This window comes from Urocampus carinirostris, chromosome 15, assembly GCF_059441175.1.
Source record: "Urocampus carinirostris isolate Australia breed hairy pipefish chromosome 15, RoL_Ucar_1.0, whole genome shotgun sequence".
Taxonomy (NCBI): domain Eukaryota; kingdom Metazoa; phylum Chordata; class Actinopteri; order Syngnathiformes; family Syngnathidae; genus Urocampus; species Urocampus carinirostris.
In genome coordinates, this window is record NC_142363.1 from 8,417,780 (window position 1) to 8,444,073 (window position 26,294).

Sequence of the window (26,294 nt, forward strand, 5' to 3'; positions counted from 1 at the left end):
TGAACAGATTTAAAGTCGTACAACAACACAAAATCCCTGAAAATGCAATACAATGAAATATAAATCAGAAATATCAACTATTCAGTGCTATAAATAAATAATAAAATGCAAATAATAAAATATCAGTTACCATTCAATTTTAACCAATTTTGACACAGATCATCTGAAAAGCATGCAAATAATATAAATTAAAATTGTTCAAACAAAAACCTGAACATCAGCAGTCTCTAAGAATAAAAGATTGAATACACTTAATAATCAAAATGAGTCCAAGTTTGGCTCATTTTTATGCTTTTGAAAAATACAATACTTTTTTTTTCATTCGTATTGAACTTTATTATCACCCAACAACTAAAGCCCTTTCTGTTTGTAATCAAGTGTGTCGTATTGAAGTGGCACGTGCATTGTTGAAGCACAAGGGCAGAATTCATTTTAGTTTTTGGCAGCGACACAAAAAATAGCAAGTTTGTGCTAGCAGTAAGAAAGCGACTTAAATTTAGTCATCAAAGTCAACAGAAGAAAAAACGGTTTTTGATCGGCGCTGGATTTCCTTCCTTCCTGGAAAACAAATAAAAGGTCCCGCGATAGTCAAAACCTGCGGAGTAGAAACATTTATTTATTTTACAGATATCAGTTACATACAATATTGACCACTGTTACAAAATAACTGTAGATCTACAAATAAAAACGCATAACACATAATTGCAGTTGAATCAATTATTTTTTTTAATCATCAGACAATCGTACAACAAAATTTGAGGGCTTCTCATTTAAATGTAAGAAAGCGATGTAGAGAGTGGCCGACTAGCTAGTTTTGGGGATTCTCGGGTTGAGCCAGGTCTCCATGTTGGTTAAAATAAAATAGTCACAAATGTAGCAGTTTCCCATGAGTCCAGGTCATCGGTTTTAAGGGAAAAGGATCTGGCGTTGGTGAGATACTGGCTTAGAGTTTGGACGTAACCTAGCCAACATCAGCCAATTGCTCCCCTATTAATGATTGTAATTCCTTTATTAACTGATAATAAACTTTATAAACACAACACGGCACTTATTTAGTCACCCCAAGACAGACTGTAAAACAAAACCTTTTTCTTTTTTAATTCAAATACAAAACTCTTTATACGGTGTACACAATTTGAAATGATCAAAAAAGTTAAAATATGGGGAAAACGAATATGTTGTCACATACGTTATTGTAACACACAACCCGTTATAGGAATTCCGGCTCTTTCAGCTCCGCCTCTAAATGGCTCTTGACGTATGTTGTGGGGGGCGTGGGAGGGGGGACATTTTTTCAGCACGACAAGGTTGAAATTATCAACACAGGCCTAGAGCTCCCTCTTGCGGTTGAGGGTGGAAATAACATGTGAAATGTTACATCCGGAATAATGTATACATTTTTAAGTAAATAATTTAACATATAAGTCTCACCGGAGTATATGTCGCACCCCTGGCCAAAGTATAAAAAAAACGGAAAATACGGTATATATTTGTACCAACACCTACTGTGACTGTTTTGCCAATCAGAATGCAGAACACAATGCATGATGAAAATCTGTAGAGCAGCTAGACAGTGAAAGGTGAGTCGTGTTATAGCGAGGGATTACTGTAATCGGTTGAAAACATTTGTATGAATTTGAGCATTAAAAAAGACGAATGTGATGAAATAAAAAAATTAAAAAGTGGTTATATTTATTTGCTATTATCATGCACAATATTTAGGCTGACAGGAAATGGATCACACCAATCGGAGCAGTACAACATGCTACAGCAGCAGATGAATGAACTCAAGAGTTCATTCGGCACTGCCCAACTGGAAGTGAATCGATGGATGGCACGCTATGACTCGCTCATGGAGCAACACCAGGGCCTGGATCTCACTATGACCAAACTAGACAACCATTGTGAGGTAAAAACAAACGTATTTACCTTAAATTCTGGACTACAAACGGCTACTTTTTTTGCTACATTTTAAACACTGCGACTTTGAATATGGTGCGGCTTATTTTTTGGTTCTTTGTGGCAAACAGTGAGCTGCTCTTTGCTACAATGCATGAGCTCTGAATATAAAACACAGCAGTGACTCCTGCAAACACTTTTCGAGAGAGAGAAAGAGAGAGAGAGAAAAGTCCTTGTTTTTGCCAACATTATTCATATAATAAATATCCGAAGCGAAACCTGGCATTTGACAGTACTTTATTCAGTATTTTCAAGGAATTCAGTATGTGTCAACTTTTTCATGCACAAATCAAGTTCATACATCCAAATTGAACAACAGGGGAAATTATCTATTAAAAACCCTACAGCTCTCTTTCGCTATCATCTGGGTCATTGTCAGGTCGCTGAAGTTTCTTCTTATCTCGAAAGAACGATAACAAGTGAATGAAATTTGGTCTGTTACTGCGGAAACCACCAATGACATTATCACAAAACGAAACGTCTGTGTGGCAATCCGGCACTATTCTCCACTGTATGGTTTCCCTGGCACTATCGCTTAGAACAAAGGTCACCAACCTGGTAGTTACCTGAGTACCCCCGGAAAGGTATAAATAGCTCACTTGTGATGGTTCATTGTGATTTTCAAGGAAGTTGGTTTTCTACCTGGCATGAGAAATCAATCAAGGCCCTTGTATAACACAGATGTTTTAGTTGTTGACTGAGGCTATTCTAAACCTTCTTCTGAGAATAGAAGATGGTAATAAGTAAAAATGTCAATACAACCAACAAGGCATAATTTAACTTGAAACAAAAAAATGCAAAAACCTATGGAGATTTCAACAAAATTCGCAAATTGATAAGCGTGGGCAGTCCTGTTTGAGAGCCACTGTAGCAATCTTTTTATGCTCTCTCAATCACAAACGCTTGATTGACGAACTAATGTTATAATGAGAGCAAATTTATCAGGCTCCTCCACGTGCTTCCCTGAGAAAAATGAACTACACATTTTAAATCTCACCCATGCTTAAAATCTCAATACTATCAGCGGCTTTATTCACAGTCAGGCATTTCGAGGCATATCGGGAAGTTAAAGCTGCCGCTGTTAGCAGTGTCGGAAAAGCATTTGCTTTAGTGGCCCCGCCCCTGGTCGCTTACCCAATCAGAAGGCGCGGGGCTGGTAGCGAGTAGAGGTGAGGGGGAGGAAAGGAATAGATGGAGAGAGTGTGCTCAGCTGCCGAGATAACCGGCCCTTTGAATGACTATACAAGCTAATGCCAAATATCCGTCAAGTTTCCAAATATCGGTGCCCGATAATCGGTCAACCTATGGTACTAACTTAAGTTGTTATTTTAGAAATACAGGTAGCCCTTCGCACTAATCAATAACAACAAAGTAGTTCTCAGCTGCAAAAAGGTTGGTGACCGCTGGTCTAGAATTCCTGGCCTCACATTTTACGTGACACATCCCTCATTCAGCTTTTCTTTTACGTGTTTTTGTCATCGCCATCTTGAATGGTCACATGATCCGAAATCACCTGACGTAAACAGATCAGGCAGAACAGAAAACGCTACAACTGAAATCGGCATCAGGTGTGTGGGGGGCCCGGCAGGGCTTCAAATCTAAGAATTGGATGTAAATTAATACGTTTTTATAGCTGTTTAAGTTAAGTGGCTTTAAATCCGATGCGGCTCACACAGAGACAAAATTGAGTTTCGTTTCTAAATCTGAGCATGTGGCTGCTAATCAGGTAATGCCATGTAGTCCAGAATTTAGGATATTATAATCAGTATTGCTCATTAATCTGTGCCGACTTGTGATTGCTTTTGTTGAATCCAGCTTTTAAGTCGTCTGAAGGGGAACTTAGAAGAAGAAAACCATCACCTCCTAAGTCAGATCAACCTTCTGAGTCAACAGAACCACACTCTGCTGGAGAAAAGCATGGAGAGCAAAGAGCTTTATCATCAGGAACAGAAGCTCTACATGTAATTTACAGACACACACGCACGCATTAATGTGTTTACTCTGTGTATTTAAGTGACGATAACGAAACTACTTAAGTGACTTTTGTACAGTATCCAAATGTGACACCAACATTTAAATTTCATGTGAGTACGTCGTTCCCGTTGTCATAGCACCATAGTACTGATTCCTGCCCACTGGTGAATAGTTTACGGTTCATGGATCCCTTAACTGCCTCGGTCATAGGGCACCACTTACTTTGGTGCGTCTTGGGATGTCAAACTCATTTTAGATGGGGGCCACCTGCTAGAAAAAGAATCTCACGGGGGCCAGACTAGTAGATTTAAGAGAACGAGAGAAAGAAAAAGACAGCGGGAGAACATGAGAGAGAGAACAAGAGAGGGGGATAAGGCTCCAGTTGCTTTGTGAGTGGTGCCTGTCTTTGGCGACATCAAGTAAACATATTCAAAACTGCAACTAATTTTGCGCTTTTATTGTTTTCGTCTCATGTGCCGTATTGAAACTTATTTGATATGTGAAAATCCATTAAGTGTCATCCACACACACATTTTTAACATCTGCTCTGCCGGACTCCTCTCTTAGCAGTTGTCGACTGGAGATAACGGACCGCGGCTGCACAAGTGCAGTTCATTGTTGATGGAAATACAGTAACTCCAAAAAAGAGGCCCGGTAAAAGCGTGCTCTGCCAGACCCCGCTTCCAGCAATAGTTGACTGGAGAAAATGGACTGTGGTTGCACGGGTGCTGTGCATTTTAGGAAGAAACAATTGGGAAAAAAAGAGCCGCCACGCTTGACAAAAATTTGCTCTCTCTGCCCCCATGCTCCCAATAGTCAATTGAGGATAGTGGGTTGTGGCCGCACAAGTGCAGTTCATTTTAGATAGATACATTAACGGCATGAAAAAATTTGCGGTTCCATACCTGGCTCACAGCAATGGTCGACTTGGAATAATGGACCACAGCCTCAATGGTGCTGTTCATTTTAGGTGGAAAGAACATTAAAAAAGAGCAGCATATTAATAACCTCAACCTAAGTAGACAGTTGTACATTACTTATCCATTAGGGTGCAAAAAACAATGGCTCTTTATCTATCAATCCATTATCTGCAAAGCTTATCCTTAATGGAGTCACAGGGGTGCCTGACACCATCCCAGCCGTCTTCGGGGAGTGGGGAGGGGACACCCTAAACTGGTTGCCAGCCAGTTGCAGGGCAAAGAGACAGACAACTCACTTGCTCATTCACACCTAGAGACAATTTAAACCGGACATTTAACCTGACATGCTTGTTTTTGGAATGTGGGGGGAAACCGGAGTGACGGGAGGAAACCCACACAAGCACGGGGAGAACATGCAAACTCCGCACGTGGAAGCCGTGCTGGCTTTAATTGATACCCTGACTTCAGAACTGTGTCGTGGACGCGCTGACCTCTCAACCGCCGTGCCGCCCAACGGCATTTTAATATTACAAATTTAAAATGACAAGTGTGTGTGGGGAGTCTTCAGGTTACTTAAACCTGAGTAAATAACACACTCCAATCTTCAAATCAATTGCAGAAGTTACTTTCCTCGTTAACATAAGCCTTCTCCAAAAACCTCCATCTTAATTTTCGCTTAAATCCATTAATCAGTAAATGGCAAAATACCCCAGCCCATTGTGTAGGGCTAAATATTTTGTTGGATCATTTCATTTGCAAAAACCACTAAATGCATTTCTTAATTTTTTTTTTTGTTCTCTCAGTAATAAACTCAACGGTCTTCGCCGTCAGAAAGAGAAATTAGAAGAGAAGATCATGGACCAGTACAAGTTTTATGACCCCACACCAAAAAAGTAAGTTCTGTGGAGGAAAACAATGGAACCCCACTATTATAAAAATGATTGAAAATACATCCTGTGCAGTATGTTTACACAATGTTGACTGATTTTAAATCGGTTGGAACTCGAAAGTAACATCAGGGACAGTGTTTATTATTTGACCACTAGATGTTGTTGTAGTGCCACCAAAAACACGTGCTAAAAAGAAAAAGCATGGGTAAATACCACAGACTCTCAAAATGATTAAAAGCACCCTTTCGACTTCTTTTTTTGGCCAGCCTTATTTAAGATTTTGTGTACCCGTAGCAGCAAGATTGCAGATCTATCAGCTCCCCGTACTCGGAACATTTAAATAATGCAAATTTCTACAGCTGTGATTTTTTTAGAATTCATATTGGTTTGATAGTTCATATATTTTTCCATATTATTCAAATCAATATTATTTTTTAACTCAATGAAGTTTTTATCACCATTAGGAATCGCTAAATAATACACACTGTCCCTTTATATGCCGCAATTAAATAGTTGGTAAGGAATTTGATAATTAGCATCAGCATTGAGTAATTCAAATCTAACAATTAAATTGCAACCCTTGATTTCAAGATGGTGAAAATCTTCAGCGTCGATTTTAAAAAGAGCTTTCACTATTACTTCGATAGATAACCTATGCCTTTTTTTAACATTATGGGTTTAAAGAAACTCGGGATTGCAAGAGAACTCGGCAAGGTATTTCAATCCTGTCAAAGTTTTATATTTAATTATCTTATAAACAAAAATATTTTCTTTAGTGTCTAAAATATTTGCTGTGTTTATCTTTATCATAAACTTCTGTATTTTTGGGCTAAAAGGCGCACCCAAAATCCCGAGATTGGCCAGACAATTGAACGTGTTTTTTATAATCCGGGTCACTTCATATGCAGACAAAATTGGAAATGGATTACCATATATGTGCAAATATAGATAAGTCATTCTATAGATTGTTATCGGGTCTGGGAATCGACTAAGGCGGCATCAGGAGAGATAGCAATAGTGAGGCTGCAGGTCTGGCCTACTGCTAAGACTAAGCTAATAACCCTCACAAGCTAACCCTGCGGAGCCTGGTTTTTAGCAACGCCAGATCCATTAACTATAAAATAAATGATTTGGAGCTACAATTCTAGAAACCGCGACATTAAGGACTCGAGGACACCTGATGCTAGTGCGCAGCTAGCTAGCTGCTCTTTCTTACCCTATAAGCGGACGCTTCCAATTTCATTTTACTTTTGTGAAATGACATTAAAACCATCCACTCAACTGCAAATAGGTGATGTGTTATAACTTGTAGATCTATAGTTGTTATTTTGTCAGAATCGTATACTATTAAGTCGGTAATTAGTCATTTTGAGTTGAGTTAAACACTTTGGGAGCTTTATGAAGTTGCAGATTTTCACTTCTCCCGCGTGGTTCTGTCCCCATCAACCGTGAAAACCGAGGGATCTCTGTGCAGCACTTTTGTATTTATTGTGTTACCCTAGCCTTCGTTGTTGTTTTATTTTCATGCGCTTTTTAGTCCGGTGTCCCTCATAGATGAAAAATATTCTCACAAAAGACTATTTTTGTTGAGGTACGCCTTATAGTACGATGCGCCTTATAGTGTGGAATTTACAGTAACCGAAACGGGGGTCAATTATTCAACAATTGTGGCATCGTCCAATACTACCCGGTAGTTACATCAATCATATCAATACCAAAATTCTAGGTATCGCCCAATCGAACTTCAACCTTCTTGACAAGGAGTGACTGTTTAGCCAATCAGAATGCAGAACACAATGCACGATGCAAAACCGTGAAAAAAATAAACTGCTCTAAAGAGAGAAGGATCACTATAATTGTATTCTGCCAGGAGGAGTCAGTGGTCTGGCGCCAAAGCCTTAGCCAAACTCATCAAATCAAGGAAGGAGGTCAGCAGGGAGCGAAGTGGCGAGCGAGACAATGAAGGGGCCCAAGAGAGAGATTGGACCAAGTGTGCCCCTGACATCCCCCTACCTGCCCCTCCTCCTTTGCTCCCCCCGGAAACCCCACCTCCTGGCTGGCAGAGAGCAAGCGACTCCTGGGACAATGGAAACACCCACAGTAAACAAAATAACCACAGCCTGGGTCACCAGAGTCCAGTGTTGACGCCTATCGGCAGAGGTAAGGTATTGTAATGTGAAAAAGGAATTTATATCGGGAAATCTACATCTCACAAGCACAAAATCCAAAACTACATTACCCTCAATTCCATCACATTGAATCATTTCTGAATATTGCTGTATTCAAATGTAATTTTAGTGTTTTCACGTTTTATTGTTTTAACTTCGGAAGCTTTAATTGTGTCAGAATAAGAGTTAGCATGATTTCTAAAGTCTGGTGAATAGCAATTCATATAAAGATTATTTTGTAATGGGATAACTCCATACTACACTTACAGTTCACATTAATAGAGATCTTAACAGCCTGGGTAGTTGGGGCGCCACCGAGGATCCGATTCTTGACAGCTCTCTCGACTTCTACAGTACCTGGCCTGAGTTTGGGATGCCGCAAAGTCGGACCCTGTCCAATTCTTAATATTGTTGTCCCGGTTCCTTTTCCGTCTTGATCTCCTGTGTGTCCTGGAGAATAATCTTGGCCAGTGACTGTACGACTGCAATTTCTGTCTGCTCACAGTTGACAACAGTACTTTGTGGGGTCTAATATGCCCTCTGATGGTGTTGTCACATGATGCCTAAAATTTTCCTGGTGCATCGCATCTCCATGGCATGGATTTTCTTTTCCAGATTCTCTCAATGTCCAACTGGATCCGTAGGTATTGTGGTTTCTTGATCTTCTTAATGCCAACCCGGAAGTTCATCACCTCGCTTTGGGATACATGCAGGTGCTTGCTGTCTTAATTCCACTCTTGAAACGTTGTGGGATCATTATGTTGTCAACCTCACTGTGGTGGATTCCATTGGTGGTGCCTCATCCACTTTCTGGAATTGCTACCAAGAATGATTGCCAGGACCAAGTTGTTGAAGCTAGCAAGTTTAAGAACCCCTTGGGTTGCAGCTTGTTCCATTTTTTTTCTTCCAGACTTTCTGATAGGTTACACCGATTTGGCAGTTACAGTCGCCTTACAAGATAATACATCTCTTCAGCGCATTGTCTACGACGCATTTAACCTGGGTGTAACACGACCCAGCAAGTATGAAGAGTGAGCTGTTGTTGTCTATCATGTCGTGTGTCATGGGGCGAGTACAGCCTGGCGGCGCCCATCTCTCTCCAGGCCATTTCTTGGGTTGGAGTTTATGGTCCCACATGAAACGGATAGCACTGGTTTCCTCAGGAAGAAGTACCAGGAGGACCCTCCTGATCTGATTCTGCGTACATTTAAACATACCAAAAAAGACATGTTATCCCACAAGCATTAAAGAACCTTTGATTACATTAAACATATAAAACTATCACGAACTAACACAGCATTAGCTGCGCGCCTTTGCAAAAAGTAAACATTAAACTAACACAATCCAACCCCACACAAAACGTTTTCCAACCTTACAAATACGATAGTCTCCATAGAAAATCACGACGTTAGCTTAGTAATCGCCTAGCACAGGGATCCTTTTCGACCCATAGCCAGAGAGAAAGACACTATATATTTTTAGACAAATTTCAATGGAACCGCCAAACCCGCTATCCAGACAAATTCTACTTTTTCAGTACAATTTATTTCACTGTGTGATGTTAGATAATTTGACAAAATTGATGGAATAAGAATAATGCCCAAGCCTGTGTCCCATATCAACAAATATACCACTTTAAACTCAAGATCGTTAAAGATAATTTTGACCTTCATTTTTTTCATAAATAATGGTTTCAAAACAAGGTGCAAGCAGTGTTCTTTCGTAAAAATGTCACAAAATACTGCAAACAAGGATACTGATGTGTTTAACTTGGTGCTGGTGAAAGAGAAGTGCGCTGTTTGCATAGCTCGACAATCTTAACAGCAATTAAGTATATTCACAATTTCGTTATATCGGACAATATGACATTTTAACAATTATTTTTCAACATTTTTAACTGGAATTAAACACACAATTGACTGTAAACTAGTGGGGAGCATATTCTTTACATAGTGGACGGAACTGTTCAGTATATACGTCTGCAATGTGCGCACTAGACTCGACTCAGCGCTTATCAGAATTGGAACACTATCGATGGGATTTGCATGGTTATAATTTTATCAATGAGAAGAGCCATAGGTTCCCAACTCCTGGCATAGGGCTAGCTAAGCGTCAGCTCGACGTTAGCTTAGTATTACCCACAAACCATTGCTTACATTAAACATACAAAACTGACACAAACTAAAACAGCAAAATCGTTTTTCATACTTACAGGCAGGTAAAAAGAATCAAATTACCCCAATCTGTCCCTGTTTTCTGGTATAATTCTGTGTTAACTCGCATGCAAGTTTATTCATCCAACATTCATCGCACTTTTCATATCTTTCCATGTACTCACTATTTTCTCATGTTTTTCTCTTGTTTTGCCCATCCTCTGCCTCACTCCTCAGATCCCCTTGTCCCGAAACGTTTCTGTTTTTTCCGCAGCAAAAGCAAAGATAAACTCCTTCCGTCCCCCCCTTCCGCCGCCAAACCTTCCTCTCGTCCCCACCTTTCTCTCAGCAGACAATTCCGATTCTGGTCGTCCTCTGACATCACAGCAGACATCATCTCTAACCAGTCCAAGTCTGCCAGCGGAGTGTTCTAATGCCCTGCTCTTCATCTCTCTTAACCATAAACCCCATCATCTTCATCATCTTCTATGAATCCCAACGTTTCCCACAAACATTTGCATACATATTTCGGAAACATCAGGCGGTTTTTTCATCATTAAACCCATTAAATCCCCGCAAAAAATGACCTGTTGCAGTTATGGGCATCCAGTAATAGTAGTAAGTTGTGTTTATGTTTGTGTGTGCATGAGTGGTGTGTTCTTGCACCGCTTACACTGCACAGCTATGGCTTGCCTGCTTCAACTCTTCTTAAAGGAACAGTGTGTAATGTTTGGCCACTAGATGTCACTGTATTGTGTGGCGCAACAAGAAAACAAGTGCTATAAAGCACAAGGAAGAATACAAACTACGGATACTTACAGTGACAAACCGCAATGTTTTTTTTCTCATTTTTTTCTTTACCCATCCTTTTGCGAAGAAAAAACTAAAAGAAAGTTTAACTAAGTTCATATAAGATTTCAAGGGAAGAAAGAAATGGAAGAGATAAATGGAGAAATAAAAACGGGAAAAATACACAAAAATTATTAGGGGGAAAATTAGAAGAAAAAAAAAGATGAGGAATGAAAGTAAAATTAAAAAGGAAATAAAAAAACAAGGAACTAGGGAAAAAAAATGGAAAAACAAGGAAAAGGAGAAAAAGAAAACAGAATAAATAGGAAATAAAAAGAAAAAGGCAAGAACAAAAGAATAAAAACGGAAATGGGGAGATAAAGACAGGAAATCTTTTTTTTTTAGAGCCTGGGGGAGGTTAAAGCGGTATACCCTTAGCAGCAAAATGGCGACCAATCATGTCAGCTCCCTCTTGGTGAGTTTCATGTTATGTCAAGTAAAGTCATGTTTATTTGTATAGGCCTTAATCACAAAGAGCTTCAAAGGGCTGGACAGACCACAGATTATTGCGAACCAGATCTAAAACCTACTTGATGGCAAGGAAAAACTCAAAAACCGCATATGAGGTAATCCCCCTTCCAGGATGACCAGGTTGCAATGGATGTTGCAATAATAAATAATTCACAGATATTGTCAACATGAAATATAGGTCTTTCATAAGTTTTAGAATATAAGTGTGATTTAAGCCAAGATTTAATTAGTAACACTGAGGTTGCAGATCAAATATCAAAGGGGAGAGCATTCCAGAGCACCGGGGGCCCGAATGGAGAACGCTCTCCAACCGCGGATCTCATCTTGGCTCTTAAATACAGTATCCACCCCTGAGTATTTAAAAAATGCATGTTTAGATGCATGTTTGATAAAAATTAGAGTAAATACAATTTTTTTCTGATGAAAAGTTTCTTTCCAGCTCGGTGGCACTAGATAATACACACTGTCCATTTTATATGTCTTCGTTCAAGCCTAATTCATATGCTTTTAAACTGCAAAGCGTGCTCTCAAATAGGAAGCTTCGCTTGGTAATAAGTACAATTTTCCCATCCGTTTCATTGGATGAGCTTCCTCTTAATGCCTTGCTGCTGCACCTTGTTAGCACAAAGTCTGTTACTGCAACAACCAGCACATGCTAGCTTATCAGCTATCACTTCTTTGCTAATATGGTCTTGTCTGTTGTTCATGAAAATAATGGCTTTATACCACACACAAAGAGCCAAGGCAAAAATATTTTGATTTTTCTTTTCTTGGGAGAGCAACACGACAAAATTGCCAAAAAGACCAATGCTGTCCGTGTAAGAGTGTTGAAGCTCATTTTTGTCCTAAATAATGGTCTCAATTCAAGGTGCGGACAAAGTTCTCTTGTAAAAATGTCACAAAATACTTCAAACGAGGATACGCACGTATTGACCTTCAGTGCAGATGTTGTTGGGTGAGGAGTGCGCGCGTGTTTAGTATAGCTTCTCCCATTCCTACCACTCACACAATCAATTGCTTTAGGGTGTTTTAAGTATGTTCTGTGGCTTTTTGTTATAAAGTGTCTCAACAATGAGCATAGATTGTTGAATGAGCTTCCCTTTAAAGTAGGGGTGTCAAACTCATTTTAACTCGGGGGCCACACGATAGATCAAACATTCTGTCAGGGGCCGGACTAGTAGATTAAAGAGAAAGAAAAATAAATAAGAGAAAGAGGGAGGGAAAATGAGAGAGGGCGGGACAAGAAAGAAGGAGAGAGAGGGGGAGAGAGCGTGAGAAACAAGAGATAAAAAGTCATGAGAAAGGGGGAAAAGAAAGGAGGAGGAAGAAAGAAATCCAAAGAGAAATAATCAGACAGGAGAGAAAAGAGAAAAAAAAAGTGCAAAGGGTATGAAGAGAAAAGAGAGAAAAGGAAAAAAGGAAGTTAGAGCAAAAGAGGTTAAAAGACACAGAGAGAGAAAGAGACAAAGAGCAACATGGGAAGAATAAAAGAGAGACACAGAGAGTGAAATAGACAGATACAGAGTGGGAGAAAAGGAGTAGGAGAGAGAGAGAGGGATATATAAATATAAATAAATACTACCGTACTTACTTTGTGGAGTTTGTATGTTCTCCCCGTGCTTGCGTGGGTTTCTTCCGGGCACTCCGGTTTCCTTCCACATTCCAAAGACATGCATTTCAGGTGGATTGGCCGGTCCAAATTGTCCCTAGGTGTGAATGAGCGAGCGAGTTGTCTGTCCCTGTGTGCCCTGCGATTGGCTGGCAACCAGTTCAGGGTGTCCCCTGCCCACTGCCCGATGATTGCTGGGATGAACTCCAGCACCCCCGCGACCTTACTGAGGATAAGCGGTGCAGCTAATGAGATGAGACAAGTACAATGTCTTTGTGAGAGGCACCTGGCTTTGGCAACATCAAGTTGACATAATCCAACCTGCAGCTTGGTTTTTTTCTTGCGCTTCTCTGAGTGTTGTCTGGCGGGCCAGATTCAATTCCTTAGCGGGCCTGATCTGGCCCGCTTGCCGCCTGTTTGACACCTGTGCTTTAAAGGATTATTTAAAGATTTACAGCCAAAATTGGGTCTGTCGGTTTGACACCTTAACTGTAAACTGTAGCTTAAACTGTGTCCTGTATATAATGGACCAATTATTTCGAGCATTCAGTATTGTCTGGGCTTTGCGTGTGCGACAATTGGCCCCGCATGTAATAATACATCATATACATGCGCAAGTTCCATTTTATCTAAGAGCCATATATACTCATGAATAAAACCATGTATACGGTAAGTTCCTAACCCCTGCTCTATACTGTATATACATAATAAATTGGAGATTTTCTTGCATTGTCGTCATAGAAGAAAACCTAATGAAACCTACTTCCCAAAAATAAAAACAAACATTAGAGTTCATGTTTTCAGAAAGATTCAGCAGCATTCTGATATTTCCATGTTCACCACTTAGACATGTTTTGGTGAACTGGTGAAGGCCAGCCCTAATCCTTGTGTGGACCAGTCGTGCTTATGGTTCCCTTCCTTTTTTTTTCTACACTGTGCTTGTTGTTGCTTAGCCCATTCATGATCTCACCAGTTTTCTTTGGAAAACACAAAAACTGATATAACTTGTCATGCGGTTGGTCTGCAGTTTCGACTGAGAGAGGACGAGGAGTCTATCGTTGCAATACACCAGGCGGGAGCAGTGAGAGTGTCAACGGAGAAGGTGATTTTCAAACAATATTTGAGCGTAGACTGTAAAAGAATTCCAGTTAGAACGGAGATGGGCAACCCAGGCCTGTAGGTTTCCTTATTAGCCCCTGCAAACCTACTACTAACTTCCACTGACAATAAGTGGTCTACAAAATAGACCACTGCAAGAATTCTACCTGAAACTTTTTTTTTCAGGCCCAGCGCAGAGCCATCGACCTCTGAGTTCTACCCCGAACCATCATTCATCTTCATTGGCCCTCAGCAGCTGCAGGTCTAGAGGTAAGACAGCAAGCTTGCTTGCTTGCAGTGATAGGAACGTTACTGAAAAACAGTAATGAGTCACGGTTACTTCATTTAAAAAAGTATTTCAGTTACCTCCCAGATTAGATACCAAAAAGTAGACTGTTACTCTAAAAGTAGCTATTTAGTAACACGTTACTATATATACTCTCATACAAGCTCCTTAAACGGCCACAGAAAAAAAGAAATAGGTGAAAACGTGTACACCAACCTGTGAACCCTTCAAATTCCATGGCTCGTTCCTGAGCGCTCGCAAACATACACTTAGCCAAACCACTCCAGATCCATTTTGTCTCTGGCTTCAAACCACTCGAAGATCTCTCTCCATTTCTGTAATATCCAAGATGTTTTCTTTTTTCCCGGGCAAGGTCTATTGCAGAAACTATATCTTACAAATCAAGATACCAAAATTTAGAACACTTTAACCCATAAGATTTGTGTTTACGTTTCCTCTTTGATTTCCCGTTGGTTTGTTGGTTTTGTATAAGCTACCCCTTCCTACACAGTGCTCGCCTTTCGCTACTAGTGACACAATATGCGTATCAAAGATGACCCTCTGATTTCAATATTACAGTTTTAAATTTGGCTTTTGATACGAGTATATACAGTAAAAGGAGAATATCTCCGTAAGGAGAAAGTGTGTTGGTGTATTCCATCCTAGAGTCAGCGCCACTATAACTGTATTTAGTTGTACTTTGTTGGTAAATATAAACATGCAACCCGTGTGCCAGATCAGGCTTATCAACAGATTAATTCTGGCCCGTGAGACAACTATGAGAGAAGTGCAAGAGAAAGATGAAAGGGAACTTTTAAATATGTCCATTGGATGTCGCCATTCCCAACAACACGATTGCTGTATTTTTTTCTTTTTTCTCACTTTTTTTTTCCCCTCTTTTGCCGTCTCTCTCTTTGTCTCCATTTCTTTTTTTCCTCTGTTTCTTCTCTTTTAAACTAGACTGTAACTTTCTTTCCATTTTCTTTTTGTCTTTCTTTAATCCCTTTGCCTCTTTCTTTTTTGTCTCTTTCTATCTCCCTTTTTAGTCTTGCCATTTCTCTCTTTTTCTCGCTTTCATTTTTTTAATTCACTTTTTCTCTCCTTTCTTTCTCGCTGTACTCTGTCTCTTGTTCTCTCTCCTCTTTTTTCTCTTTCTGTTTTCTCAATCTCACTTTCTCTTTCCCTTTCTTTCTGTTTCTTTTTCTTTCTGTAGATCTCCCTTTTTTCTCATTTGCTTTCTCTTTTCTCTCTTTTGTTCTCTCGCTCTCCTCTTTCTCTTTCCTTTTTCTCAACCTTCCTTTTTCTCTCTGTCTTATTATCTCTTTTCTCTCTGTCATGGTTTCTTCCTTTATCTCTCTTTGTTTATAGTTTTTTCTCTCCTCTCTCTCTCTCTATTTGTCCCTCTCTCTTTCTTTCTCTTTAATCTACTAGTCTGGCCCTCGTGGGAGTTTTTTTTCTACAATGTGGCCCCCAAGCTTAAGCCAGTTTGACACCCCTGCTTTAAATAATGTTGCTGGCAGATCTAGTGATCACGTGAGTGATGCAGAAGTATTCAGCAACCAGAGAACACTTTTAATTAATAGCAGAATAACGCAGTAACGTACCATTTAGTAAAAACTGTAGAGTTACAAAACGTTATTAATAACCGTTAGAGAGAAAATAATTCAATAGTAAGGCGTTAAGTCCCGAAACTGCTTGCTTGACACTCAACCGGAATGCAACACAAGTTAGGCTGTAATCCTCACCGAACTTTATATTTTTTAGGTGTGTTATTGGATGAAAATGGCGAGACATCATTTGGTTTGAGGGGCCACACGGGATATCGTCCAGGATCTGCCGACTTAAGTCAGCACACCTCCAGCTCCAACTCGCCTGTCAACTGCAAAGGTAGAGTTCCATGGTCGGCTCTAATTAGGCCAACACAAATCAACTTAGCTTTATTTTCGAGTGTATAATTTTATTCCGTTTTAATATCGGACATTTGCAAGAGAGATTTCACAAGATGCCAGTTCGTTATTTTGACTAATATTGCGCATTGATGTTTGTTATTTTGACTGTTATGCACCGTTTACATCATCGTCACTATCGGCCAATCGATAGTGACGATGATGTATCAATGTTGCTGTTCTACGAATAATGCACCATCTAGGGCAGGGGTGGCAAACAAGTTTGACTCAAAGAGCCGAAATTTTTAACTGTGAGAGTCAAAGAGCCACACCACACACTGACCTGCCATGACAGACAGACACACACAATTAAAAACATTATTTCCCATAACACACTCCTCTCTGTACAATACAACAAGTATTGTTATTGTGTTGATTTCAAGGAAAATGTCCTACTTCAATGCACACAAAATAATTAAACATGAAAAAAGGCAAAGAGCCACAGTATATAGAAAATATGTTGAGGCAAAGAGCTGCATTCTTATTGGCCAAGAGCCGCATGCGGCTCTAGAGCCACGTGTTTGCCACCCCTAGGGCGCATCTGCTTTTGTAACCTAGGAGCTGTCATGGGAAAGTAGGGCTCAGGGCAGAGAACATGATGGAATTTTTTATCTGAATGCTTCTTGCTCTGTTCTCCCTGCAAGTGCAAAATCCACTTTGGTTTTCATATAGTTTCATACAAAACTCGTATAAATATTTCAACATTATATCTGACAAAACATTTTGGGGTTTGCTAGGAAGACCCTTCTCACCCCGAACATTTTATTGTTTTTCTTTTAGAAAACCTGAATTGGCCCAACTCACTAAGAATGTAGCTCCGGCAGCCTCCACAGGGTTCCTGCGAACCCTTGAAAAGTGTTAAAAGGCATTGTATTCACTATTCAAAGAATAAGGTCCTAAAAGGCAATAACATCTAAAATCAAATTTTAAAAAAAGTGACATTAAAAAGAATTATAGTTGTTTGAACTAAAAAGATTTAGTAAAATTTAGTGATTGTCTTTAATAATTCACCGATTTACTTCCACGGCAACATGGCGTGACCACAATAACCGAAATATCAAAACGGTGATGTGGTTTCAGTCGGCCCTTTCTGAGCAAACGCATGTCTTAGGTTTACTCACAATACATACAGAAACTTCAAATGGAGACATTTACTTTAGACCATAGAAAAGTGTCCATTTATTGAAAAGTGGCTGCCAGACAAATATATTTAGCCATCGCTAAAAGCTGTGCTAGGGCATGTGTACAAGACACCAAGTATTGTGTGCAAGAAATATTTGTGTGTTTTTTGTTATGTTTGTTTCAATTCCATAATATTTTTTGTTACCTTGTCCTAAACTCATACCTGTCAAGCTCCGGGGCTCCATGCCCTTACAAACTGTTGTATTTTCCCTTACAAAATACCCAAAAATCTTACACCATATTTTTTTTTCAAACGTGTTTATTTATGTAGTTTAACATGTTATATTGTACATGTGTTTCGTTACATCATATATATTGTTAATTAACATTTTTTGTGAGATCCTGAGTTGCTTGACATGAATGAGGTTTATTATAAAAAAAGTTCAAAAATGAAGTAGCTTGGATGCTCACTGTAGAAGGAAAAATACATGCAAATATAATTAGGTAGAATAATACATTTTCTTATTCAAATTATTAATTCATTTTCTGGGTTAAATTGTTGTTGGTAATATACCGATTAAAGAGATAACCACAAACCTGTCGTTTTCTTTTTCTCATTTTATACTTCCTTTTTTTCTCAACTTCTTTATACAACGTAATAATTCGTAATTTAATGCATCAAAGCAAGTGAGGCGTTTGAGAGCCAGCTCTCTTTAATGAGTTGAGCCGAAAAAGCCGGTTCTCTAAAAGGAGACAGACTTCCTTTCACTACACAACTACCACGGAATGATGCATGATGGGAAATCCCCAGGCGGCAGACGCATGCGCACAGTAGCATCAAACCGCTCGCTTCGTTTGCAACAAAAAAACCAATACCGAGATAGAGGCTACAGCGGCAACTCCTTTGACTCGATTCATTGGCCGTTTCGTGATAGTCTGTGTATACCGGATGGTACCCATTGATAATTTGCATTTTTCGTATAGATTTCCTTGTATGTCGTACACATCTTAAAATGAATAATAAACGGTCTTGGGCATTCGCAATCTAGTTTCATGCCAATTGCGATCTTAGGATTGTGTTCTATCGCGCCTTGATGCTAGGTCCTTAGCTTGGCCTTAGATACTAGGTCCTTAGCTTGGCCTTTTGATTTTTGCATTCCGGAGATGGAATAAGAGCTTGCTCTGTCCACGCCACGCATCGGCCCGGTATTGCAGTACCTCCGGGAACGGTGCATTCGCAATGATCGCAACAAGGCTTTAGGGCTAGGACCTTAGCTTGGCCTTTTGGCTGAGAGTAAGTGTCCCGGCTCCTAGGCTTTGTAGCATATAATGAACTGACCGATAACGGATAATGGATAATGAATAACGAAGATAGATCAATAACCCTTAAAAACCCCAAACCCCACTTTGTATACTTATGTGGCAGAGGAGATACCATGTTCATGAAGGTGGCTTTTTAAAAGAGTAAATAAACACAGCGTGAAAAAATTTGCTGGAAGCTGGCCTAGGAGGGGCTGAGAGTGTCCTTAGCTTGGCCTCCCTTGCCATGATCTTTGACTTTTGCATTTCGGAGATGGAATAAGAGCTTGCTCTGTCCACTCCACGCATCGGCCCGGTATTGCAGTACCTCCGGGAACGGTGCATTCGCAATGATCGCAGCAAGGCTTTAGGGCTAGGACCTTAGCTTGGCCTTTTGGCTGAGAGTAAGTGTCCCGGCTCCTAGGCTTTTTAGCGTATTATGAACTGACCGATAACGGATAATGAATAATGAATAACGAAGATAGATAAATAACCCTTAAAAACCCCAAACCCCCACTTTGTATGGCAAAAACGTACGGGTTGACAAGGTATGCAATCTTGATTTTAAAAGGCATTAAAAAAGTCTTAAAGGGTCTTACATTTTTACTTGCCTTGAGCTGTTGGAACCCTGCTTCAAATAAGCTCCGCGCACACCTAGCGTCAAATGCCAAAATGCATTTTGGCTAGTTTACAGTCAACGTCAAGTCGCATTTATTTGTATAGCCCTTAATCACAAAAATGTCTCCAAGGACTGCACAGGATTACAATTACACCATCGCCTGTCACACCAACATCCTCAATTTGTCTGTACGTCGCTAAGGAATCCTTTAGGTATATGGAAGCTTATCAAACAGTCCACTTCTAAGAGCCGGCTCATGAAGTCATTTCGTTCGTAAACAACACGAGTCGGTTGGCAACAGCACTGTTAAATAAAGGGCTTGCATTTTTTGCGACACAGCCCTCATTTGCCTTTTATTTCGGCACATTAGTAAATACTGTCTTTGTAATTGCTATCCAACTATACGTTAGTTGCCGTTTTGAATAGTAACATGATCCGAAAAGACTTTAAGTCAACAACTTGGAGGAGAGAGGAAAACCATGCAGCTGATAACGGCATCAGGCGTCGAGGACAAATTCCCTCACGCGGTTGGCTTTAGGTGTGCGCATGGCTTGAAAATGAGTATTTCTCCATCGGATTCCTCGTTCACCAACTTTTCGTGTTGCAGATGTGTCCGACTGCCATCCCCGTTCAGCTAGTCTGTCTAGCGACGATGTCAAGGGTCTCAGCAGATCACAGCAGACTCTGTCGCACAGTGCAACGCTCCCCTACGATCAAATGCGGGTACAAGCCCAGCGCGGAGGCGGGTTTAGGAGCAGGACACGACCTTCATCTCCCGGAAGTGAAATGGTGACGCTGGAAGAGTTCCTGCAAGAAGGCCACGTTAATTCGCCCAAAATGGTGAGAAAAGTACTTGGTTAATTCTTTTGTTCCAGTTCTTTGCCATTACTGACATGCTTACAGTTGCATGCTGTGTTTTCAAACACATTTTAGCTCTAGTTTCGAGTCATGTAATAAAGGTGGTTTTATAGTCTCACTACCTTGCAAGGTGACAAGAAAAAAATGAATACAAATTCTCATAGCTCTTAGTGGGGTAGGAGGAGGACTTTGGGAATTGATGTTTAGAGATCCCTCGTTTTTCACCAGAACCACTAGCCAAAAGTGAAAATCCGCATAGTAGCGTCGCACCTTCATAAAAGCCCCCAAAGGGTTAAACTCAAGATTACCCAATTAATGACAAGGAGTATACGACTTAAACAAAAAAACAACACATAAAAGCAGTTGGGGCGGCATTAGCTCAGGAGGTAAAGAGCTTGTCTTGGGATCAAGAGGTCGCAGGTTCGATTCCCAACTCCTCCGTGTCTCATGTCGAAGTGTCCATGGGCAAGACACTGATTCCCTAATGCCCCTGATAGCAAGTGGTTGCCTTGCATGGTTGCATCGGTTAGTTAGTGTGTAAAAAGGGGAAAAGTGTGAAGCACATTGTAAAGCGCTTTGGGAGGTCTTCATTGACTTGAAAAGCACTATATAAATGCAGACCATTCATTGAATGAAAGTTTTTACTGTCACTATTCACAAGTAAAACAAAATTGGAGGGCTTCTCCTTTCATTGAGTAAGAAAGCAATTTGGAGAACAGCTGGCTGACTGCGCGCTACAATTGGGTGTCCTTTATGGAGATTAATCTTCTCAATGATTAATATAAAACCGTTTCCCACAAGTTGTTCATCCAGGTCATCTGTTTCGGCTAAAAGGGCTGCCGTTATAAATTTGGGTCTGCAGCAGTGGCTTTGAAGTGTTGTTACGCCAGACATTAGCAGCAAGCCAAACCAGCAGCACTGCTTTTGCATTCTCCCAGACGCCGTCGAGTTTCTTCTGGAATCCAATAATAATCCAGGAAGCACCCGCCAGTGATTGCAATTTTGTTGCGCTCTTCTGACTTTCCTCAGGGTCCAATTCAATAGATGAATTTCTTTTAAAAGTAACGAGCTGCTAAAAGCTAGCGGTTGCGGTGCTTCCCAGTTGATTTTGATTCGGAGATGTTGTACTGCTCTTTTAACTATGCTTGTCAGGTGATTCGTTTGTGGACAAGTATGAGAATGCTTACTCAAACATTGGACTGTAGCTATCAGAATTATCTGGAAAAAAAATCCAAATTCTTAACTATATTCTATGGGCTCAACTGATAAAAAATTATTGTTCAGTTAAAGAATACGTTGATGTAATTCAATATATTGTAAATTCCGGACTACAAGCCACTATTTTTTTTGCTTTGACTTTAAAAATTGTTTTGCCACGGCACTGAGGAAAAGGGCAAGCTGCTCTTTTTCACATCACATGCACCTAAATACAGAAAACTGCTTTGACGTCTGCAAACGTTTATGACCCCCCCTTGAGGGAAATTAGTTGATGTTTTTGCCAAAACTATTTATAAAATAAATAACATGTGCAGAACAGGAGGTTTGACACTACTTTATTTACTATTTACAGGGTACTCACAATATTTCAACTTTTTCACCCATTAATCAAGTCCTCAATTTATTCATCTAAATTAAGTGAAAGTTCTCTATCATAAACGCTACACTCTTCTTTATGTATCATCGATGTCAAGAAACAAAAACAAGCAAATGCAATTTGTTAGAGTACCGCCGCAACCATATCCGTGTTGCAATCTGGCACAATCCTCAACAGTATGATTCCCCTGACGCTGTCGGATATATATATAGGGCTCACATTTTACACGACATAGCTCTGATTTGCATTTACTTTCTGCGCAGTAGTAAATATGTGCTAGTTTTGGCCATTTCTGAAACGCGTGACATAAAAGTTAGAAGTAAAACTGAAAAATGCCACACCTGAAAACGGCGTCATGTGTGCAAAGCCACGTCCTTTCTAGGCGTCAACATCAAATTCCCCACGCCGTTAGTTAGATGCTTCGGGCATGAATTAGTTCATTTTTATGGCTGCTTTAGCCTGCGACTTAAATTCCGGTGCGGCTCGTACAAAGATAAAATTGAGTTTCGTGCTTTAATTTGTGCATGAGGCTCTTAATCACTTGCGCTCTCAAGTCAAGAATTTACGGTAAAATTATGCATTGCCTGGGGAAGTTCAACCATAACAAAAAAATATCTACCCTGATTAGGTTTCGCCAGGAATCCGAGAGGACCTGATGAGTGAATACTTCAGCAGAGGTCCCGCCTCCTCAGGTCCCGCCTGCTACGTCACTCCCAACGTCCACATGTCCGACCAGAGCGTCAAGCCATCTTCTCGGCAACCCGCCGACCAATCCCAAGCTTCGACCCGATCGCCAAACCAGAGAGCCAACCAGTCGCTTAGCAGGACCTTCAGCCTGGCGTCTGCTGATTTGCTGCGCTCTACCGGGCCGGACGGTCTCCATGGAAACGGGGTATCCCCGAACCCGTCAGACGCGGTGGTCCGTCGGCAAGGAGGCGGAGCTAACGGAAGAGAAAGGCCTCTATCTGCCCGTTTGGCCGGTTCGGTTGCCCCCGGCTCGCCAGTTCGCCAATCCGCCTCCCTCACACTTAACGGCCCGTCGTTGTCCTACCATCATCGCGGGGAGGTTGCCATGGTAACGCCCGTCAGGGCCACGCCCGCCGCTCTACCGGACGACGGCCCTGAGCGGAGAGAGCCGTTCGGGGAGGATCAGCACAAAAAAGACGAAGGGCAACAGAGATGTAGTTCCGTGGAGCGCCCGAAAAGCGCGCCCTCCTCCCCGGACCCCAACAACGACCCCCAGACTGTGTGGTATGAGTACGGCTGTGTCTGAATCCTATAGACACCGTTTCTTCTGGTCCACAAACAAAACACGTTTTATTTTTAAGGTGACGCTTGTTTCTTGTCACTATTGACATTTTGCACACACGTGACCTAACCACATGACGTCACCATGACAGACGGCAATAAACCTTAGTAAATAGTGGGTGAGGCTAGTATTCAGTAGACAACAACAAAAACCTATACTATTCTACACCATTGGCAATGACTAGTCAAGCCAATAATATGTTTAAACCTGTTACTAAAAAGCTTCTCAAATTGTAAAGGTAATTTTGAACAGGCCAATATATTTATCCATAACAGACGTCAGACAAACTCACTTACAGTAGCACAAGCTAACCTTTGGTGGCTAAATGTAGTGTCTTTGACGTGACTCGTACCTACTCAACACAAATTTGCTCAAATACATCAAATGTACATGTATAAAAATACTCGCGCAAAAGTCAAGAGTACTATGAGGGGATACCAGTCCCTCCGATTGATTCGGGATATCCATGGCCGTCTTCGTCAAAAGGGATACAATAAATTGCCAAATCGGGCTTAGAACCTTGCCAGTTCACACAACCCACCACACAGCAAGAAATCACCATCGTTAAAAGTGGTGATTATATTCTTCTGTTGTGATTATTGATATTTGTTATTATTCAACTGCCGTCCGCTCAGGTGCTTTTGCCATCCCGTCATTGCGCTCATACTTCCAGGAAATGCAACGTGACGTCAATACCAATACTACAATCGAGCAGCAGTTGGAACCCATGGCAGGATCACATTAATTTAATAACATTACTTGTTTTGTCAAAAAATGTGGTCATATTTAAAAAAAAAACATGTATTCATTGGTCCATTTTTAATGTTTTTGAGTGTACACTCTTGGATATGCAGTTGTTTAACTAGCTGTCTCTTTCACTGGAATTGTCAAGTATATGCATCAAAGACCTATTTCAACTGGGCTGGCATTAAATTACATAACTTGGGGAAAAGTGGACCTACACTACCGTCAAAAGTTTGGGGTCACCCAGACTATTTGGTGTTTTCCATGAAAAAGTCAAATTTGTTTATTTTGGCTATAGTATTTTCCTGATTGTCAGCCAGTCTCAGTCTTATATGGCTTTTTCTCTGCCATGCTGCCTTGAAGGCCAGCATCTCCAAGTTTTCCCTTCACTGTAGTTTTGTGCAGTTACCAAATGAAGTAACTGCTAATTGACGACTCGTAAGACGTACTTGTCCTCTTGATTGGTTTTGCAGTGAGGTCTCCTACCTCCCTTTCTATTCCGGTTAGGGCCTGTTTGTGCTGTTCTCTGAGAAGAGTAGTACACCCTGTTTGTGGGGCTGCACGATTTTGTGGGGGGAAAAAACCCTAATTGCGATTGTTCAGACAAGTATTGCAATTTTGATGTGATTTTCGATTCTAAAAAGAAAATTGCATTTTCTGTGCTAGTTTTTTGTGTGAGCACTTAACCCTCGGAAGCATGAACTATCAGTACAAACACTCAAAAATTAGTGGGGGGGATAAATTACGAATGGCATCAGGTCATAAACATGTTTAATGAAGAATACCTGAAAATCTTACAACTTATTTTTAAAGATTGGGTTTGAGGGTTCAATCCCCTGTTGCATCCAAGGGTTAATACTAGTGACATGCTTTAAACATAAGTAAACAGCGCCCTCTCCTGTGGAGCTTTGTTAGGCTCACATTTGGGTGTGTGGCGTAAAACCTCTGATTGGCCGGCGCTGTTTAAACCCGAACTGTGACAATTCTGGTTGGCCGTACGCTCCACCACTTAAAAACATAGGGAAACTACAAATCCTTGGAAAAAAACGCAGTGTCTTGTTATTACACAATGCCACCACGTCACATCGAAATATCGATTCGATTTCGGTTTATCGTGCAGCCCTAGGCTAGGGCGTATCTATAATTAGCTTTATGTTATCTTATTTGAAAAATATTATTTTCCTTTAAAAATAAGCACATCTCTAAGCGACCCCCAGCCTTTTGATCGGTAGTGTATTTGAAATAAAAGAGGTTAAGGAGGTGAGTGAGTAAAGCTGATACACCCGATTTCCTGAGAATATTTATGCGCTGATGTTAGTAAAGAAAAACGTGCCCTTTCTGCTATATAAGCCAGAAGAAGCACTTAAGTCTGCGATGTTAACACTGGAGCCGTTGAAATGTCAAATGTGCAAGCTTTCGTCTGTTCCCCTGTGGGGTGTTGATCACATTTCTATATGCAAAAAGATAAATTATTGAAACTGTAAATAGTGGAAACAGCATTTTTTTTGTACCAAAAACACAGTTGAACTTTAAAGGAAGACATGCAATTCCAATGGAAATGGTCATGTTTCTAGATTTTAATGCGTAAATGTAGAAATGGGATAATGAGTAGGACTTAAAACTCTTTTCTCTGTCTTTTCTGCTTAAAAAGTGGGGCGAGGCCGGTTGTCACGTTTTTATTTTTTTGATAACTTGAAATGAAAGAAAATCAGTCAGGCCTTTTCAAAAAAACAACTGAAATAACACACAATGTGCCTGCCACTGCTAACATTGAGTTGGCGGTTTAAAAGTGCAGTGCATCATTTAAGTCCTCCTGTTTTTTTGCCTGCACCAAAATGCACCGGTGCCCGATGGAGCCGCTTGCCGATTTGAAAGAGACACACCGGGGCAGCGTCAGATAGTTATTTTTTTAACTGGAATAAAAGCTTGTCTAGCGCATTGTACTAAGTAATGTTGACTGCTTTGATGTGACCTGTAAAAGGCTTGTTTTACTTAGTAGAGTAGGTCATTTGTTTGAGGATGTGATTCCAGGAGTTTTGCAATAAAACTGCTTTTAACCTGATGATTGAGTTATGTCTTTTTGAATTGATATACAGTTCATAATGGACTGGTGCAAACTTTGCCGCAACTCAAAAACAGGCCAGGAACCGTCAACAGTGGAGAAAGCTGTCCAGAGTTGCGTCCTCATTGGTGCCCTGACGACCCAGTCTGTAAAGGGATTCGTAAATCGTGATACAGTTCTTACTATAGTTAGGACTATTGTGCTACAAAGGGTCTTCTCAGTAACAGGCACTCTAACGTTTTATTAACACAGGGTTCTTGCTGCTCCTTGAAAAGTTCAAATTCAGTTTTCGAAGGTTGTATATTTGTTTAAACTAAATAATTGAAAAACCATATATCATTTGTATCTTTTGATAAATCACCTA

At 40.5% G+C, this 26,294-nt stretch overlaps 1 protein-coding gene and 2 pseudogenes across 3 annotated transcripts in view; all 3 read left to right on the forward strand.

The window, feature by feature from the left end:
* The window catches only part of ccdc88c (coiled-coil and HOOK domain protein 88C), a 76,384-nt gene extending 50,454 nt beyond the window's left edge, over positions 1 to 25,930 (forward strand). The window contains exons 23-31 of one of the 3 annotated variants that reach the window (XM_088354078.1): positions 1,723 to 1,909; positions 3,775 to 3,920; positions 5,657 to 5,746; positions 7,614 to 7,903; positions 14,021 to 14,095; positions 14,278 to 14,361; positions 16,142 to 16,264; positions 19,971 to 20,203; positions 22,444 to 25,930. In XM_088354078.1, the coding sequence (XP_088210204.1) occupies positions 1,723 to 1,909; positions 3,775 to 3,920; positions 5,657 to 5,746; positions 7,614 to 7,903; positions 14,021 to 14,095; positions 14,278 to 14,361; positions 16,142 to 16,264; positions 19,971 to 20,203; positions 22,444 to 23,088 (1,873 nt within the window). In that variant the 3' untranslated portion in view covers positions 23,089 to 25,930. Of the gene's footprint in view, positions 1 to 1,722; positions 1,910 to 3,774; positions 3,921 to 5,656; positions 5,747 to 7,613; positions 7,904 to 10,301; positions 10,683 to 14,020; positions 14,096 to 14,277; positions 14,362 to 16,141; positions 16,265 to 19,970; positions 20,204 to 22,443 lie in introns of those variants that run through there. The other 2 variants (XM_088354079.1, XR_015852838.1) reach the window with 2 other exon arrangements.
* Positions 18,529 to 18,685, forward strand: LOC148351460 (U2 spliceosomal RNA; annotated as a pseudogene).
* On the forward strand, positions 18,972 to 19,094 carry LOC148351461 (U2 spliceosomal RNA; annotated as a pseudogene).
* Positions 25,931 to 26,294: the final 364 nt, after the last annotated feature.